The sequence below is a fragment of the Mirounga leonina genome, unplaced genomic scaffold (genome assembly GCF_011800145.1).
Source record: "Mirounga leonina isolate KUSES-001 unplaced genomic scaffold, KU_Mleo_1.0 Mir_195, whole genome shotgun sequence".
NCBI classification, from domain to species: domain Eukaryota; kingdom Metazoa; phylum Chordata; class Mammalia; order Carnivora; family Phocidae; genus Mirounga; species Mirounga leonina.
This window is the reverse complement of record NW_023270490.1, coordinates 6,563,829-6,579,495: the sequence shown is the minus strand read 5'-3', so window position 1 is coordinate 6,579,495 and position 15,667 is coordinate 6,563,829. Positions and strand designations below refer to the sequence as shown.

Genomic DNA, 15,667 nt, shown 5'->3' with positions numbered 1-15,667 from the left:
CTCTCAGACATACATACTGAAATTTTTACAGATAAAGATCTGGGAGTTGCTTCAAAATAATTCAAGAGAGGGGAAAAAGGCTAGAGGTATATGTAAAAGATTACCTATGAGTAGCCAGCTGGGGAGTCTGAGTGATGGCTACGTGGACATTCATTATACTGTACTGTTGACATTGAATTAAAAAAAACAACAGCTTTATTAAGATAGAATTCACATACCACAAAATTCATCCTTTTAAAGAGCACAGATTCAGTGTTTGTTGGGTTTTTTTTTAGTATATTCAGAGTTGTGCAACCATCAGCACTATCTAATTTGAGAATATTTCATCACCCTAGGAAGAAACCCATACCCATTAGCGGTCACTCCTCATCGCCCTGTTGGCCTCCAGCCCCTGGCAACCATTGTTTTTTTATTGTATAATGGACCTTTGCATATATTTGAAAATAAGTAAAAAGGATGGACAAACTTGCTCAAGGTCACACAGGGATGGGACTGAGGCAGAATCCAGACCCAAGCCTCTCAGTAAAAAGCTAGACTTCATGCCAGGTCCAGTCTGGACAGTTCCCACCATCTTGGCAAACTCCTAACAGTGATTCTTCCCACTATTGAAGGGCCGACCCTGGAGTTCCAGATACAGGTTAGAATGCTGTAATTTGCATGTTTTCTTATTTATTCACTTATTTAGGAGAAACAACCTAAATTTAAAAAACAGAACGAAGACACAAAAGTCATAGATTTGGTCCCAAAAGGAAACAGACTCACTCTTACCCGGATACCTAGTGCTGTATTTTGTGAATGTGGGGCTTGGCTTCTCAGTCTGCTATTTGGCCCTGTCATTTTTCTGAATGAAAGGCCTTAGACATTTTGCTGCAATCCATTTGTATTTACTTCTTTAGGCAAATGTGTCCTTCTGTGCACAAATATTGCAAGAATTTGCTATTGTAGGAAATTGGGTGGCTTTCGTAATATCCTGCTGACTGAAGGTTGAAACAGCTAGAGTTCAAGGGAACCAACTCCGAGACTCTGATAAGGTAATTTCCCCCCTTCTCTTGACAAACGCTCCTGAGAACAGTATCTTGGATGAATTTTCTCTTCAAAGCCTGGAGTATCTGACCACTTCACTTCTATAGCTCCTAATAAATACACAGGAAGGTAGACTGCTTTTGTAGATGGGACTGTTTTTTGGGATGCTTTATACTGTTTTCATGCAGACTTTGAGCTCTCAAGCTCCTTGAGGGGTGGTCTTCGAAGGCTGGTCACTCAATGCCTGAGTTTTTAAAGTGAAGCTGGACACCAGGTGAAGAACATCCAGAGCATTAAAGGCTTAGCAGGAAATGTCAGACTGCATGGTTTTAAAATCATCTAGTAATCTGGCAGCTGTTAACCTTAAGAAGATAACTCAAATACAGCTCTTTGGGTGAAAGGAGAATTTCATAAATTGTCAACAAATTCACCTAAATTCCCTAATGCATGGATAAAACAGGGAGGACTAGGATTCTAATTGTCAGTGATGACTCTGTTTGATAGCCTGAATTTTGATGCCAAGGTGGAGAGGGAAAAGGAAGCAAGACTTGAGAAACAGGACGCAAAAGAAATGCTGTGGGCATCAAGTGGGCCAAAAGCTGGAGGAGAGGGGCTGAGTGTTAAGAGTAGCTCGAGAAAACCCCAGGGTAGAACCTGGGGGCACAGGCAAGGGGTCACTGTCAGGTGAGCGACCAGGCTGTGAAGAGTAAATTGGCCAAATGCTGAGTGGGAAAGAGGCTTCACAGATTAAAACGCCCACAAAGGGAGTCGGAAGGTAAAGGAAAAAAGCTCCAGAAAAAGGCCAGAAACCTAAGGAATGAAAGTGATAGAAATGTCAACTATTGGGGCGCCTGGGTGGCTCTGTTGGTTAAGCGTCTGCTTTCAGCTCAGGTCATGATCTCAGGGTCCTGGGATGGAGCCCCATGTCCAGCTCTCTGCACAGTGGGGAGTCTGCTTCTCCCTCCCTCTCTCTGTCGAATAAATAAATATAAAAAATCTTTTAAAAAATGTCGACTATTTTCTAAAAGGTTTTTGTTGTTGTTCAAATCCCCTTTGTCACTTTTTTAAGTCTCTTGGTCCTCGGTCCTGTTTCAGCTTTTCATATTCGATGCACTCACATATCGTGCATCTGATTAATTCCAAGTCTTCAAGTCTGACTCTGTCTAGTTTCTACTGCTTCTCGTCATAGGGGGGTTTCCTTACATACTTGATTATGAACCCATGGTTCTCAGAGCTGGATCTGGGAGAACTGGGGCCTGGGGTAAAGATGTGTTCTTCCTTCATCTGTGCTGGCTTCTGTCAGGCGCTCTTGGACTTGCTTTAGATTCTCAGCTCGCTTTTCTCGAAGCCACTAGTGCGAGTGGTTTGTTCCCACCTTATGTGGACAAATAGCTTGTAGATGGGATTGTCAGAGAAGACCCTCGCCACAAACCTGAGCCAGCACCCAGTCAGGCGGCTATCCTCTCTCCGGGAGGCGGGGTTTTTGTCAAGTTCACCCTTTCAGGGAATGGGGCAGTTTCTGGGTTCTGGGCTTTCTTCCTAGGTCTGGACCAAAGCTCCCACTATGTGAGGTCAGAGCTCAGAAATCATTAGGCTCCAGGGGATTGACAAATGTCCTCGGTGCAGCTGGCTGCCCCCTAGCTCCTGAGTGTCTGGGTTTGTGATTTCTGGTTGTTTTGCCTCTCAAAAATTCCCTGAGAATTTCTTGCTAGCTCAGCTATTCAGAGATTAAAAATAAAAATAAATTCTATACAGGGGTGTACTGAAAGGGCTCTCAGAGTACCTGGTCCACCGTATTTTCAGAAACAGAAGTCTCCCCCTCTCCCAAACCTGTTTCTAGCATGCGGTGTTTAAAAAAAAAAAAAAGTGCCTTACTGATTGAGTGCATGTTGGGGATGATTTTGATTAAGCTCTTTAATCACATAAAGAAGCTGTGGCCCTGCAGAGAAGTGGCTTGCTTTACTACTAAACAAGTCAGTAACAGAGCTGGGACGCCTCCCCCTTCCCACAACATCGCCCTTCCTAAGGGAAACCAAAGTCTAAGGTAGAAGGTTGGTTTCTCTGACTCATCAAAAGAAATGGAATTATACTTTAGTTTTGGGATAAGGTACATAGCTAAAGGAGATCTGGCTATAAAAATCTGACTTCTAGAACGAAACACTAAAGAAACAGTATGAAAAGTACCAAAGTCATAACTGCTGCTTGACGGCACATGTTCAAATATGGAAACATTCAAAGCAAGGCCCCCCAAAAAAGAACTAGCTTTAAATTATCATTATATACAAAAAGTTTATTTTAGAAATCACATATCTTTAAAAAATAACATAGAAGTTATAAGTTTTTATCCTGACTTATTATTCATTGTTTGAAAGCCAGGGTGTTCCGTGGTACAGTTAATGACATGCTGATGTCAAGCCCATGTAATAATCCTGGCACTTACACCAGTTCAAAATATTAATGTGATTTTTATTTTATTTTTTTAACGATTTTATTTACTTGAGACAGAGATAGCAACAGAGACAGGGAGAGAGAGCAGGAGTGGGGAGGAGGGGATAGAAGCAAACTCCCCACAGAACAGGGAGCCGGACACGGGGCTGGATCCCAGGACTCTGGGATCGTGACCTGAGCTGAAGGCAGACACTTAACCCACTGATCCACCCAGGTGTCCCTTAATGTGATTTTTAAAAGAAAAAAAAGTCTGTTTTGGAAACACACAAAAGTATCTTGATCTTGTAAGTAGGAGTCCTGAAACTACAGATCCACTGGTGAGACTATTCCAGAAACTGGAAAAAGTAGGCATCATTATTTAAATTCATGAACAGTTAAAAAGACCCAGTGGAACTTAAATTGGGGAATGCAACGGGGTCACTCTACTGCATGTGGGAGAGCAGAGGGACGTGGAAATGTTCACTCTCTGTTATAGTTTCATAGGGCCAAAAGCAAAAGAAATAGCAGAAATAGAAGCGAGGAGTTCTGGTTGGTAATTTTTTATGGAACTGGTTATTCTTGTTCCTATTCCGTAGATTTCTTCTAATCTTACAAAAGCAGCACTCACAGATGGCCAAGTTCAAGTGCTGGAGAATCAGGACACAAAATAAAAATAAATCCAAACTCACTATAGACCAAAAAATATAGCTCTTTGGAAATCTGAACTAAAACTCTGATTTAACACATTAAGCATGCCTAAAATGGTTTCATAGACCAAAAAGTTGAAATGCTCCTTGAGGATGACTAATGCAGAATTTTTATGCAGTAAACCTCAGAAGATTTTAAAGTTCCTATAACATAAAACACTAACTTTAATCTATTTAATATTTTTATCAAATGACCCTAGATTCTATTTCTAGGTGCTCCTACCCAGATCATGAGGTTCTTGTATTTGGGGATAAATATAAACCAAAGTCTATCTTTCAGAGGGGAGGTTAGGGTTCCCTGACCTAGCTTGAGCTGAATCCAGAGAAATAGTGTCACTTTCTAAAAAGTTTTGAGAAAAAGAAAACCCCTATCGGTTGGTTAATTGCAAAAATCTTCCAAGAACATAGCTCCGGTGTGCATCCACGATGAGTAGTGACAATTCATGCTGAAGAGAACTGAAAAATGAGATTTAAAATTACACAAGAACAAAGTCAATCGATATTAATCATCTGTGAAACAAGCAACACCGGAGAGCGGCAGCGGGGTCACCTAATTTTGATTAGATTGGATGGATCTTCAATTAGGTTTTCCATCAACCGGTAATAATCTTATGAGAAGTATTTACTGAAGATAAGCATTTGCAGGCAATGAAAGGAGAAGGTGGGAGGTATGATGAAACATATTGTCTCCTACAAATCTTCAGGAAAAACTGACCGCTAATTTTACTGAAGTGAAAAAGGTGTAACACTAAAGTTGGAGATTCGAGCTTTATTTTCAGGATGATGTCATTTTAGGATAGAACTGATGGATTCTCTAAACTGGTTTTAATATGGCACAACACTCTTGATTCTCAGAGCTGTATGCCTACTTATCTGCCCAAATGTATTCTGCAAGGAGATATATAGACAAAGAGGTTGTAGAACAGGCACAGAAGTTGACAAAACCATCAAACGAAAATTCCTCAGGACAGATCCACTTGAGATCTAGAAAGCACTTTAATACTCTATCCTTCTTCAAATGATCAAGAGATTCAAGAGAAATGGCAAGTCCTGTATTTACAAAACCGATGAAAATCACACTGTAATAATCAGTGAATGCAGAACCACCGCACAGATCTGCGTTTCCAACTTTTCCCACCATGATTCTACATCAAGGTAAAAAAAGATTCTTTTGTACAAATCCAAGAAGGATGGAGAGGTGGCAGCATGACTGCCAGGTGGTGCAGTGACTTACTACCAGAGCTGGAGCTGGTGATGGGATGCAGGGGCAGGAGGGGCACAGTCGAGAAAAGAACCCCATATCTTGGAGGCGGGCTAGTCCGTGGTTGATCTCCGGTACCAAAACCGTGCTCGGAAGTCATCGCTGCAGGTCATGAAGCCGGGGTTGGTGGGCGAATGCACGATGCAGCGCACGATGTTGTTGTGGCCCAGGGAGAGCAGGTTCCGGCGCTCGGCTGTGCGAGAATCCCAGCAGCACAGACTGATGGTCCTCTCGTCCGGCAGCAGTACGTAGTCCTCGGTGTGGTTGAACACGGCCTGCGTCCGGTGCACCTGCCGCCCGCTCAAGCCGGCACCTGCAAAGAGATGAGAGGGTAAGGGTCTGAGTGCCAGGGCTAGCTGCCCACGTTTACATTTTCCATCCTCAGACTGCTGTACTTTGGTTAATTATCCCGTCGATGGCAAAACAGCATTTTAAAATGGAAGGAACACACATTTATTGTGCAATTTGGGACACTCCACGAAAGTATGCAGAAGAAAATCACCCCGGGCTCACCACCTCGGGCAACTAACTGTGAACGCTCTGATGTACTTCTAGGCATAAAAACATCTTTAAAAAAATACAAAATTGGTCCTATATTGTATGTCTTTTCTGTCATAGTTTAAATCAACTTTTTGTTGGGTACATTCATTCTTCCATGTTTTTTTTACTGGCTGCAAAATACACCACTGTTAAGAAGCACTATTACTAGCTAATTCTTTTCCTGCTAAGCATTTAGTTTGTATCTGACTGCAAATAACACTGTGACCAATTCTTTGTATTGAACACATTATTTCCTCAGGATTAAATTCCTAGAACAGAATTACTGGGATGAATGAACATCTGCTCTCCAAAAGGAAGCTTTAGGCTTTTTTAGGACCATGAAAATACAGATTTTATGTTTAAAATACTGTATGAAGCATAAAAAATTAAAACTGCCTGACAATTTTATACCCAGAGTCAATATTTTGACGAATATCCTTTCTCAGTATCTCTGTATGTTGTCCATCATTTGTAAAGCAGAGCATACATCATGTGTTTTTTTTTTTTTTAAAGATTTTATTTATTTATTTGAGAGAGAGAGAATGAGAGACAGAGAGCATGAGAGGGAGGAGGGTCAGAGGGAGAAAAAGACTCCCCGCCGAGCAGGGAGCCCGATGTGGGACTCGATCCTGGGACTCCAGGATCATGACCTGAGCCGAAGGCAGTTGCTTAACCAACTGAGCCACCCAGGTGCCCACATCATGTGCTTTTATTCAACAGTCTATAAAGATGGAATATAGTTTAATGGATAAAAATATAAGTGTTGGTATCAGATCTGGATTCAATACTTACTAGTGATGTGAACACGGACAAATTACATAGCCCTGTCACACCTTCAATTTCTCTTCTGTTCTGTGGAGGATAATTACAGCACCTACCCACAAGTTGGTTGCAAGGATCAGCATGAGGTATAACACATATACAGCTGTGCAGGGTGAGTATTTACTTTTAAAGGCTGCTTACCGTGAAAAGGATGCTAAACAACAATTTACTCAAAGCTTTCTGGTGGACATTTCTGTTATCTCTCCCTTTCCCCTACTCTAGATAATGTTGGGATGGACATCTTTCTGTGTGTGCCTGTGCATGCTTGACGAGAGAGTCTTTTTTTTTTTTTTTAATATTTTTTTTTAAAGATTTTTATTTATTTATTTGAGAGAGAGAGACTGAGAGAGAGAGAGCATGAGAGGGGGGAGGGTCGGGAGGGTCAGAGGGAGAAGCAGACTCCTCGCCGAGCAGGGAGCCCGATGCGGGACTCAATCCTGGGACTCCAGGATCATGACCTGAGCCGAAGGCAGTCGCTTAAGCAACTGAGCCACCCAGGCGCCCGACGAGAGAGTCTTTTTAGACTGAATTTCTAAGAGTGCAGGGCACCTGGGTGGCTTAGTCATTAAGCGTCTGCCTTCGGCTCGGGTCATGATCCCAGGGTCCCGGGATCGGACCCTGCATCGGGCTCCCTGCTCAGCGGGAAGCCTGCTTCTCCCTCTCCCACTCCCCCTGCCTGTGTTCCCTCTCTCGCTGTCTCTCTCTCTGCCAAAAAAAAAATCTTGAATTTCTAAGAGTGCACATAGTGGGTCCAATGCTGAAAATTTTGATACAGGACACGAACCTGCCTTTTAGAAATACTTTACCAGTTGACACTCCTAACAATAAGATATTTAATTTCCTAAAATGTTGATCAATACAAGATAATAGCAATCTTTTAAATTCCCGCCATCTGATGAGTACATAAGATCCTTCCATTTTCATTTCTTAGGTTTACAGTACTGCAGGTCACCTTGCTCTCCTTGAGCTCACTGACCACCGATATGTGTCCACTTCACATGCTATGCATATTGTTTCCCTAGTTCAGCATTTTAATTTTTAGTGTTTTGAATTAATTTTTAACACTGAAATTTCTAATGCTTGTTAGTCTTTCCTTGTCTTTCATTATTTCAAGAATCCTTTGAATTCTAACTAAACACTGAAGCTGGAAACACAGAACTAAGCATGCTGACATGGAGTCTTAACCTGTGAATTAGAAAATGAGGGAATTTGTATATAAATTCAGTATAATCTCATTTTAAAATCAAATCCCAATTCTCCACCAAAACAAACCAATCAGCCACAAATAAGCATGAAACATCCCAATATTCACAAGACAAAACAAACATAATAAATCTTGTGAGAATCTAGTGTGTACCCTTCCTGATACATCACACTCAGATGGTGGTTGTTACTTCTGAAGAGGGAGGAGGCTTTCCCGCTTTTACTTTGATCATCTTTCTATCTTCTTTTTGCAACAAGCACATAGTCCTTGAACAGTAAGAATTAAAGAAATTCTTCAAAATAGCTCCATACAAAAGTTTTTCAACAAAGTCACCAAGAATTATGATAAAAATGACTCTTCTCAAGACTTGCTAGTTAGTTGTACTGTGTTATGTCAGAAGGCAGACGGATGGCAGGAAGGGAACTCTGGTTACCATGAGATCAATCTGAGGGGGTTATGCTGCACCCTAGTGGTTCAGATGTCTCAGTCTCCACCTCTTAAGTTTTCTTCTCTAAAGGGCTAACTAATAACCACCACCGCCCAGCCCTTACAATGCGTTGTTTTCTTATAGAGTTCTGGTCCTGGTGATTTTAGTGTATGACACAAACATCTCACAACAGAGGAAACCAGCTGAAGTTTCCTGGAGATCTTCTACCAAACAACAGCCTTTTCAGCTCCAAGGAACAGGGAATGAGACAAAATATTTTACCAACACTCACTGCCAAGTAACTATTAGGGCTACCTGCACTCTTAGGAATAGGCCAAGATCTTCCCTCTCAGCCTTCTTTCCCTAATGCACAGATTTACTGAGATCCACTACCTCAGGCTTTTCTCTGGACTGCTCTTATGTTTGAGGGAAAAAGGCAGACCACTGGTCTACAAATGGACCACCAGAATCTCAAATGTTACTTGCATGGAATCAGATCTTGCTGAAGCTGTAACGTATGGAGAAGAACAAGGTTATGAAACGATGGTTCTACTTCCAGCTCTGCTTCTTACGAACTGCAGCCTTGGCTAAACTACTGAACGTCTAAGCCTTGGTTTCCTATCTAAAAGAGGGATCACATCTGCCTTGCTCAACGCATACATCTATTGTGTGGCTCTCGTGAGGATTTAAGAGCTCTGGAAACCATAAAATGCTACGGAAAAAATGTTAATAGCAATTTTTCGCATACCTGTGTATCTGACCAGCGTCCGTCCTGTTGATATCTCCCAAAGTTTGGCTACAGAGTCTTTCCCACTGGAGAGAATGTATTTAGAATTTTTGGAGAAAATGGCAGAGCAGACTTCAGCACCATCATGGGCTTTCTCAAAAGTTGTGATGCATCGATTGGAAACACCGTCCCATAACTTGATGCAGCCGTCCTTGCTACCAGTTACATACATATTGGCACTAGGATTGTAATTCACGGAGCATATAGCGTCGGTGTGTTGATCTTGAGGATTGCAAGAGACAAAACACTGAAATGTATTGATATCATAAAGCCGAAGAGTAGGATGCTGAGTCCCAACAAGGATAAAGTCTCCGGAAGGATGAAAAGAGATGGAGCGTAACATTTCAGCTTCCTGTTAGGACAGAGACATTGACATTAAGTGACTAACTAGTGAACAACAAAATCCAGAGGAAATGTGGAAAATATCTGGTTGGTGGAAAGAATACATAAAACAACAGTCAGACGTTACACAGGTTTAAGAAGGAACAACGAACTTTCTAGAATACAAGAAAGTATCATTTGAACAGAGATTTCAAAAACTATTTACTGGTGAGATTATTTATTCCAAAAACCACAGAAGCGAGCTTCGTTATTTGCAAATGAACACCGGGTGAACTCAGAATGGAACATTATCAGGCTAGGATACAAGCACACGTGAATGAACAAGGATAAACACAACTTGTACACGTGAACAGCTTCTTCAATTTGTCCTAGGTCTCCAAATATTGAGTGAAAAACTAAGTTAAATTATTAAAAAGTAGAAGCCACTACCAAAACATTAGTATTTCTGAACTGCAAATTCAAAATGTGGTACCAAATGTCACTTTTCCAGGAAACATCTGATAGTTTCAACTGAGTAATTTTTTGAGTCCCATTAAGTTACATTTCAGCAAAGTTGATTTGTCTTTACACAGGGTTCCGCAACCTTTAAAAAGTGATACAGATTCTGAACCCTTGTTGCGTAAACTGGCCAGAAGTCCTGACCGGCCAGAAGAGGTGGGCACAGGGCAGCATGTGGACCACGTGTCCATGCAAACTGGATTCCTGAGCCACCTGCGGCATGTGTCCTTGTTGTGTCCTCCAGTTTTATACGGTGATCACTGAGACTACTTTAAGAGAATAGTCATACAATAATAGCTCTTTGTTTTTAAGAAAAAAATGTAAAGCTCCTTTCCAAACATTCCTAACCTGAATGTATTTGAAGGCTCTTTTTGCAGATGGTTTGGAATAATCAAATAATTTAAGAGTATAATCCCTTGAACCAGAGGCAAGGATCTGTTCTGTCGGGTGGAAAGCGAGACATGTGACTTCATCCACGTGGTCGTAAAGCGTTCGGATCACTGGGTGGTTTTCCATGTTCTGTTGTGCAGTCTCATTCATCATGACCTAGACCAATGAGAAAACAGATGCTCAAAATCTAAAATCTGTCTGACTCAAAATACCCAACAATGCTAAGTTTGGTCCGGTCTAAACTGGTCTCTCATTCTCCCAATGAACAACAGGCAAATAGTACGTATGTTACTGGGATTTTACCTCGATTGGCATGGCACTTTTGGCCAACATTCTTTCTGTGTCAAGTATCTTTATGGAAGCATCAGCAGATCCAGTAGCTATTAACTGCCCATCTCTACTGTAGGTGGCCACGCGGCACGGTCCTTTATGGGATGTGACATAGCATGTTTCGTACTCTGAAGCCTCTGGGGACATAGTTTGGACGTCTGCATCAAATTCCAGGTCAATTCCTGTGCCCGGGGCAACTGTATCTGAACGACCAATTGCATACTGAACTGCAGTATCGTCATTTTCCATTCCTGAAAGGAATAAAAATTAAGTGCATGAGGGGCGCCTGGGTGGCTCAGTCGGTTAAGTGTCTGCCTTCCGCTTGGATCATGATCCTGGCGTCCTGGGACCGAGCCCTGCGTTGGGCTCTGTGCTCTGTGGGGAGCCTGCTTTTCCCTCTCCCTCTGGCCCTCCCGCTGCTCCTGCTCTCTCTCTAATAAATAAGTAAAATCTTTATTAGAAGAAAACTAAGTGCACGAGAAAATGTTATTTTAAAACGCCAAGACAAAATTCTGGATCCAGTGTCAATTCACTCTTTCTTGGAGCTGCGCGACACCTAGCGCTTCACAGAATCATGGGTATCGACCTGGGTGCACGCACAGTGACCCCACGATGGGCAGTATGGATCAGAGAAGGTTGCGCTCCAACAGGTTACACCAGCTCCCCCGATGTTTGCCTCCAAAATCCTCTACTTTAATTACACTACAGAAATGTAAAAAAAGCAGTCCTATAGTTAAGCTGTCCGTTTTCTCCCCCTTCTGGATTTTAACATTTTAGTGCTGAGATCTGTTAGTAGCAGCCTTGAGGCTCATTAAGTCAGATACAATGTTAGCATTAACACCAGTGAAACATATTGAAAGAATGTTGATATTTAAATAAACGCAAGTTTCTCAAGAAAATGCATTTTAAATTTAAAAATAACTTCACATATCATATAAACAGTATGTTTATTAGTATAAGTAAAATTAGGGATACTGATGAACACAAAAATAAAAATGACCTTCTATTAGATCACCCAGAGATAATTACTGTTAACATGGTGGCATGATTCTTCTGGACCTTTCTCCATGCACAGTTGTTACAATTCTTAAAACAAAAATAGAACCACACTATATGATATTTTGTAACTTGTTCATTTACTCAAACAAAATAAACATCTGGCCAGTGTAATGTTAATCTACATCATGTTGTTGGCCCCAATGTGATGGATACAAGAACATTCACAACTAATTCCTTATTGTTGGGTATTTCAGTTGTATTCATTTTATTTCCTCAAATTTGAACACAAATTCTCAAAACTGGCACTGCTAAGGCAAAGGGTATAAACATGTTGCTAATTCTATATTTTACTGAGTGCTTTCTACAACCCAGGCCAGCACAGGATATATTTTCGAACAAGACAAGATCCTGATCTTTATTGAACTTGCTGTCTTTTCTGGGGAGGTACAGACTATATCGGCAACAACCTGAAACAATGAAGAAAATTTCAGATAGTGATTCTGTTATGAAGGAAATGGGACTGTTGTTTTAGAGTACCTGGGGAGGTATGGGGAAGATAGTGGGTAATTTTAGAAAAGGTGAAGAGGGCTCTGAAATACCATTTGAGCTGAAATCTGAAGTCAATAATACAATGAAAGAATGCTTCAGATAATTCTTATACAGAGCCTGAGGCTAGAACCAGCTCAAAATCTTCATAATCTGGGGTCTGCTTACTCTTTCAGTATCGAGCACTGTACTTGACACATACTAGGCACTAAAACTAAACAAAAATAAGCTTGAAAAATTCTGATTACGAAAACCTCTGGAACCTTGTCATGGAATCAATGAATCTGCGTTCAAAGCTACCTAGTTTGATGAGATGCAGGAGCTGCTCCGAGGGTGCACAGACAGACTGAGGCTTGATTTCATTAATGAGGCCATTAGCAATGCTGATGTAGCCATCATAGAGGAGCTGGCTAATGATCAGCTTGTAGAGCTGCTGGCGGTCCTTCAAGCCCACTTTGGTTCTGTACATCGTGGAGAAGAGGAAGACGATTTCCTTGCCAGCTGCAAAATGAGAAAACAGGGATGGTGAAGGGCAGAGGCACTAGGGAGTCACAGAAGCAACACAGCAATCCGGTCAGCCTTACGGGGCATAAATCCCAGCTCAACTAGTTGCATCATCTTTGGTCATCAACCTCCTTCCTCTGAGACCATGTTCCTCAGCTGTTAAGCAAGTTAGCAAAGGTTAAATAAGATGGTGCATGCAGAGCATTGAGCACAGTGGCACACAGAAATTATTCAAATCATGTTAGCGAATATTTACAGAACTTTCCATCAATTTTTCTTCTCTGTCAAACTACCTGCCTGTCATTTTTATTCTCTATTGCTATCCCAGAATCTTGTTTCTTCTGTTATAAGACACTGACTGGTATTTGCAATAGGTAAGACAGCTGTTGTTGTTGAATGTCTAGACACTACTGTTTCCACCAGCTGAGCGGTATGTTTACTGATGTCAGCAATGTTCATTCTTAAAACACATTTTAAGATAACTAAATTTGCTAAATTACATAATTTAATTAGATAGTAAATAAAAACACAAGGGCACAAAAGCCACAAAGCTTTGGAAAGATTCAAAGATGCTTAATAAAATACTGGCAAGTAGGATATGGCCAAAACAACGATAAAAACGTGGGGGAAAAAAAGGTAAAAATCTAAAGGATTGTGCCCTTAGATTGGTTCACAAGTGCTTAAGTTCTCTCTTAGTGAAATGAAAACTGTAGATGATGGTTTCTGGTCTATGCAAAAAAATAAGTCCAATTGGTGGACATGAGTGGATAATTTGACTTCGAAAAATCAATGTTTGTATGTGTATGTTTATCTGGATAGCGATCAGAAGGCCACAGGAATCTGGGGCCAGTAATAAGGAACAGAAGTCACAGGCAGACAAGAAATTGAAAGTCAGAGCACAGGGGAGAGAGGAATACCAGAAAGGAGAGGAGTGAGCAGTAACACCAGTACTGCCTGGATTGCTGTACTTGACAGGGAAAGATTCTGGAAGGGGGGTGTCTTACAGTAAAGGAGTGGGGAACCATGTTTTCTAACTCCCCCTGGAGAATAACTGAAGCTACTGATCATAAGAACAGCTAACAGTTACTGAGTGTTCAGCATGTTTCTTCTTACTTAGTCCTCAACACCATCCTGTAAGGGAGGCCCTGCAATCTTGTTTACAGATGAGAAGGGAAAATAACTTGTCCAAGGGCCCATGACCAGTGCCTGGAGAAACCGGGACTAGAATACAGATGGTTTAACTCAAGGACTGTGTTGTCCCTGATGACTTTCTGTAGTGCTCCTTAAAAATTTAATGACAGGGGCGCCTGGGTGGCTCAGTCCATTAAGCATCTGCCTTCAGCTCAGGTCATGATCCCGGGATCCTGGGACTGAGTCCCGCATAGGGCTCCCTGCTCATTGGGGAGCCTGCTTCTCCCCCTGCCCCTCCCCCTGCTCATGCTCCCTCTCTCGCTCTCAAATAAATAAAAATCTTTAAAAAATTCAGTAATAAACTAGCTAAAATTTATTAGACATAAGTGTAGTATATAACACAGCGTAAGCAACTTATGCATTACCTCATTTAATGCTCATCTAATCCTATTTTAGAGGCAACCCGAGGTGCAGCAGAGAGGTTAACTTACCCAGGATCAAAGAGCTTGTCAATGACACAGCCTGGATCCTTACCCAGGCTATCTGACCTCAGAGCTCCAGTCTTTACTGTGCTGCACTGATGGGTGTTAATAACTGCAGCTAACATCTATTAAGCACTTGCCAGACACCGTGCTAAGCACTTTACAAGCGTTATGAATGAACGAAATCACTGAATGAAATCAAAGTATTTAAGCAGACGTAGAAGCAACTGTATATAAATCTATGCTTGTGTAGACAACGCTACGACACAACAGAGATGATGAAACAGGCATAAAGAGGTTAGGAAACTGAAAATAAAGTGTGGCTGAGTAACTCGTCAAGTGGCCGCCTGGACTGCCCACAGCAGAGTCCAGAACTTAACCACTGTTCTCTCCCGTCTCTGCACCCATGCCAGGAGCATCGGCGGGGTATACAGAGATTCAGAAAGAAAAGAAAGGACGAGGCCCGCTTCTCAAGTCTCACAGAACGTTCGCTCGCTGGGCTAGCAAGTGCCTAATTACCACCCCTAATTTGCAGGTGAAGACGCCGAGGCCCCAGGACGGGAAGAACAAACCCTAGGAACTGTCTACACGCGGAACTGGAAGGGGGACCAGGGCGAGAACACACACGCCCCCTTCACGAAGCTCCGCTACCATCCCGCGGTAGAAGCGAACTAAGGATGGAGTGAGGGTGGGAGCGAGGCCTTCGAGGAAGAGAAGAGGGTGTGCAGGCCCAGCCTAGCAACTCAGGGCGCATGCCACCCCGCTCACTATCGGGCCTTCCCGCCTCGCTCATCTTTCCTGTGGTTCCGTGAAGACCCCAGCGGACCGCACCAGGCGCTCTCCATGCATCCCAGGCCCTCAGTACCCGCTAGTCCGGCTCTCTCGATCTCCCGCTTTCTCCCAGAAAAATGGAGGCGCGAATTCTGCCCGATCGATCGCTATGAGCGCACGTTCACTGCGCACGCGCAAAGGGCGAAGCGCCGAGCGCTGCGCTATCGATCGGCCCCCCCTCTCGCCTGCCCTTCTCGCCATCTTACTTACTGGCGCGTTGGAGTAGTTCGTTAACCTCCTCCGACTTTATCTCTTGCGCGACAACGTTGATTGGCACGAAGGAAATGCTGTCTGGCCGACAAACGTCGGATCCCGGAGAGCACCGCGGGCGCTAGAACTGCCAAAGTCTGGCGGGCGGTTGGCTCCACCACTTCCGGGGCCTTACCGGGCAAGTGCGCCTGCGCGCTGTCACCGCC

The 15,667-nt window shown here is 42.6% G+C and overlaps 1 protein-coding gene across 4 annotated transcripts; it reads right to left on the bottom strand.

Moving 5' to 3' along the window:
- Positions 1-5,134: 5,134 nt before the first annotated feature.
- Positions 5,135-15,592, bottom strand: CSTF1 (cleavage stimulation factor subunit 1). Of its 4 annotated transcripts, none has more exons than XM_035025427.1 (6): positions 15,462-15,592; positions 12,604-12,804; positions 10,732-11,009; positions 10,387-10,584; positions 9,160-9,550; positions 5,135-5,731 (listed from the first exon to the last, which is right to left on the bottom strand). In XM_035025427.1, exons 2-6 carry the CDS (start codon positions 12,770-12,772, stop codon positions 5,472-5,474), a joined length of 1,296 nt encoding a protein of 431 aa, XP_034881318.1. In that variant the 5' UTR covers positions 12,773-12,804; positions 15,462-15,592; the 3' UTR covers positions 5,135-5,471. The 4 variants fall into 4 exon arrangements, with proteins under 4 accessions (XP_034881318.1, XP_034881317.1, XP_034881319.1 ...); XM_035025426.1 differs by lacking the exon at positions 15,462-15,592 and adding an exon at positions 15,286-15,381; XM_035025428.1 differs by lacking the exon at positions 15,462-15,592 and adding an exon at positions 15,252-15,270.
- Positions 15,593-15,667: the final 75 nt, after the last annotated feature.

Coding starts and splice junctions, on each gene's coding strand:
- CSTF1 (XM_035025427.1), bottom strand. CDS start 12,772: ATGTACAGAACCAAAGTGGGCTTGAAGGACCGCCAGCAGCTCTACAAG. Junction 11,010..12,603: donor CCTGCATCTCATCAAACTAG/GTAGCTTTGAAC, acceptor TATTCCTTTCAG/GAATGGAAAATGACGATACT. Junction 10,585..10,731: donor AAAGTGCCATGCCAATCGAG/GTAAAATCCCAG, acceptor TCATTGGTCTAG/GTCATGATGAATGAGACTGC.